Raw genomic sequence first — 2,692 nt, forward strand, 5'->3', positions numbered from 1 at the left:
GGACTGACTGTATAGTTGGGAGAGAGGTTCAGTTAGCTTTCAAGTGCACAGTGCATGATTCTGCCTTGAACTGGAAGCCATCTTGAGGTCCCTTCAAGCCCTGCTTTTCTATGATTCTTTCAGTTACTTTTCACCAAACTGCTGATGTAAAGGTGTACACTCTTTTTATTAGAAAATAGAATCTGTGAGGTTACAACAGAATAGACTCTTGAACAATAAAATGTCTAATCCTGTTAGGTGGTGAAGTCCCTCTAGATCTGGGCGTTGCTCAAAGAATGTCAGGCTCAGACCTGAGAGTGTGTGGGTTGGCAATGGGTAGGGGAGGATTGGCTTCTTGTTGCTTGGACTTTACTACCTTAGAAGTACCAACTGCAAAATTTTAAAGTACATATTTGCAAAAGTTATTTCTGAAATTGTTTACTAAATCTTTAAGATGAGAGAGCTTATAGTTCTAACATATATATTGCTTTACTTTTTTTCTCCAGTTGGTGTTATCCGCTGTCCAATTTGTGGTCAGGAATGTGCAGAGAGACACATCATAGATAATTTTTTTGTAAAGGATACCACAGAGGTTCCTAGTAGCACAGTGGAAAAGTCAAATCAGGTGAGTGCATGAAAATGGCTTCAGAACCCTTTGGATGCCTTTATATGCTCCTCAACTTCTAGCTGTGTGGACTTCTTGTTTTATTTTCTTTGGGGTAGGAAAAGCATTAAAATAGATATGCACCATATTTTATAACTGCCATAGGAAATCAATTAAAGTGTACCAGGAGTGATTTATTTAAAACTGTTCTTAAATTGCTGAAATGAATTGACCATATGGTTACATAAATAAAAGAAATAAGATGTATACATTTGAGTGAAATTTCCTGAGCCCAGGGTATAACATTTTCAGTGGAAACCCCTGAACTATGGAATTCTTACCACAAGAAACCAAAAATGACCCCAGTGTAATTGACCTTGATGTAAAACTCAGTTTATTTGGTCAGGAAGAGGAAAATAAAGCCTTATAAACATTGATGAAACATGATACTAAATAGCTGGAAAGTCTGTCATTAAACAAGAGGTTCTCAAATTTCATAGTGGAAAGTACTTCCCTTTCCTCTGGCAATCATATATAGGGTTGGGTATTTGACCAGTCCAATAAAGTTCAGTCAATTGACTAGTCAAATATTAGTCAAAACTTGGAGAGGAAAAAAAACCCCAGTAGGTCCAAATAATGCATAGAAAAAGCACAAACTTTCCATTAGGAAAGGTGTAAAAAAGCAATAAAAATCGTATTTCTGTCAAAAAATGTAGGGTTTTTTTGTAAAATTGCTGTAAGCTCTGACCAGGCAAAAATATGCAGTCGGTTGACCAGCTTGCTAACCCTAATCACATAACATTGCTGTGGCAACAACAGGAATTGCAAACATGGAAAAAATCTACCGTGTTTGTCGTTTCTTTAAGCACATTTTAGCAGCTGGATACAAAAAACGCAACAACAATTGAACAGTTAGGTCTGTACAAGACCAAAACTTACGAACATCTGTAGTCAAAATATTTCTGTCCTTCAGTGTGAGTTAATAGGAAGATAAAGTATGTATGTTTTGTAAATCAGTTGGTTGGAAATAACTTTTTAATTCACTTAAGCCCTTTAAACATAGGTGCTTTCTTCGTAATGGCTTGAAAAAAACAGTTACTTTTCCAATGCTACAAGAAATTTTAAAGTGAGATCCTAACTGCAAGGACATTTGAACAATGTTCTATACCAATGTTTTACTTGAAAATATCCCTTTTTCCTTTCCTCTTACAAGTAAAATATTACAAGTCTTGATTTACTTTGTACATAGGCAGCCTTGTAAGTTTTATGTAATATAGGGTATGAGTCTGAATAAACTACTGAGGGAAATGATAGAGATAAATGTCATGTCACCTATTCCATGGCAGCAGGCCATGCACATGCACTCTTTTTGCTCTTGCCTTGGAGTAACGAAAGCTAAACTGCAGTTACCCTCAGAGGTAATTTTTAATAGATTATGCTACATTTACAGCAGGGTAAGAGTTTATGTAGAGGCATTTACCAGACAGTAATTTGTGCTATAAGTACCTACCCTCATTTATCTTTCATGCCCATAATCTTTTTGGCTTCTAATAGGGTGAGAAGACTTAGGTTTAAAGCAACCAAAAGCCTGCCTGCCCTGTGGGGGGGTGGGGGTAGGGGGGTTTGCAGGGGTGGTGCAAAGCATCCTGGGATGCTGGGGGGGCTGTTAATTAAATTGAATCTGAAGGGGATCTGGACAGAAATTCAGTAAACTGAGTTAAGTCTGGTATTACATCCATCCAGGTTTATCTTAAACCAGTTTGGGACATTTTGAAAATGGTTTGTGTGCATTTAACTTCTGTTGTGTTACAGATTTGAAATGGTTTCCAATCACTTTTACTAGTTTATGTGTAATTTCTGCCTCTAGTCCAAGTGATTTGGGGGAGAGCTCAAGGACCATGGAGAATGCATTTCCTTTGTGTAGGAATAAAATCTGCCTTTGACAAGAAATATTTGGTTGTATGCTAATACCCAAATAATCTTTCACACCTAATGAGGGTCACAGCTGTACTTGAAAGGTGGCCCTGTGAATGTTTAATCATTGAATTTGACTGGGGAGGAAGATGAGAAGTTCTTCATAGAATTCTGAAGTTTTCTATAATACAGAAG

The 2,692-nt window shown here is 37.0% G+C and overlaps 1 protein-coding gene across 3 annotated transcripts in view; it reads left to right on the top strand.

Annotated features, from left to right (window-relative positions):
• The first annotated feature begins 418 nt into the window (after positions 1-418).
• The window catches only part of TRIM24 (tripartite motif containing 24), a 58,559-nt gene continuing 56,285 nt past the window's right edge, over positions 419-2,692 (top strand). For all 3 annotated transcript variants that reach the window (XM_019544708.1, XM_019544709.1, XM_019544710.1), the window contains exon 1: positions 419-604. In XM_019544708.1, coding sequence (XP_019400253.1) covers positions 434-604 — 171 coding nt within the window. In that variant the 5' untranslated portion in view covers positions 419-433. The remainder of the gene's footprint in view (positions 605-2,692) is intronic.

The sequence above is a fragment of the Crocodylus porosus genome, unplaced genomic scaffold (genome assembly GCF_001723895.1).
Source record: "Crocodylus porosus isolate Cpor-Errol unplaced genomic scaffold, CroPor_comp1, whole genome shotgun sequence".
Lineage (NCBI taxonomy): Eukaryota > Metazoa > Chordata > Crocodylia > Crocodylidae > Crocodylus > Crocodylus porosus.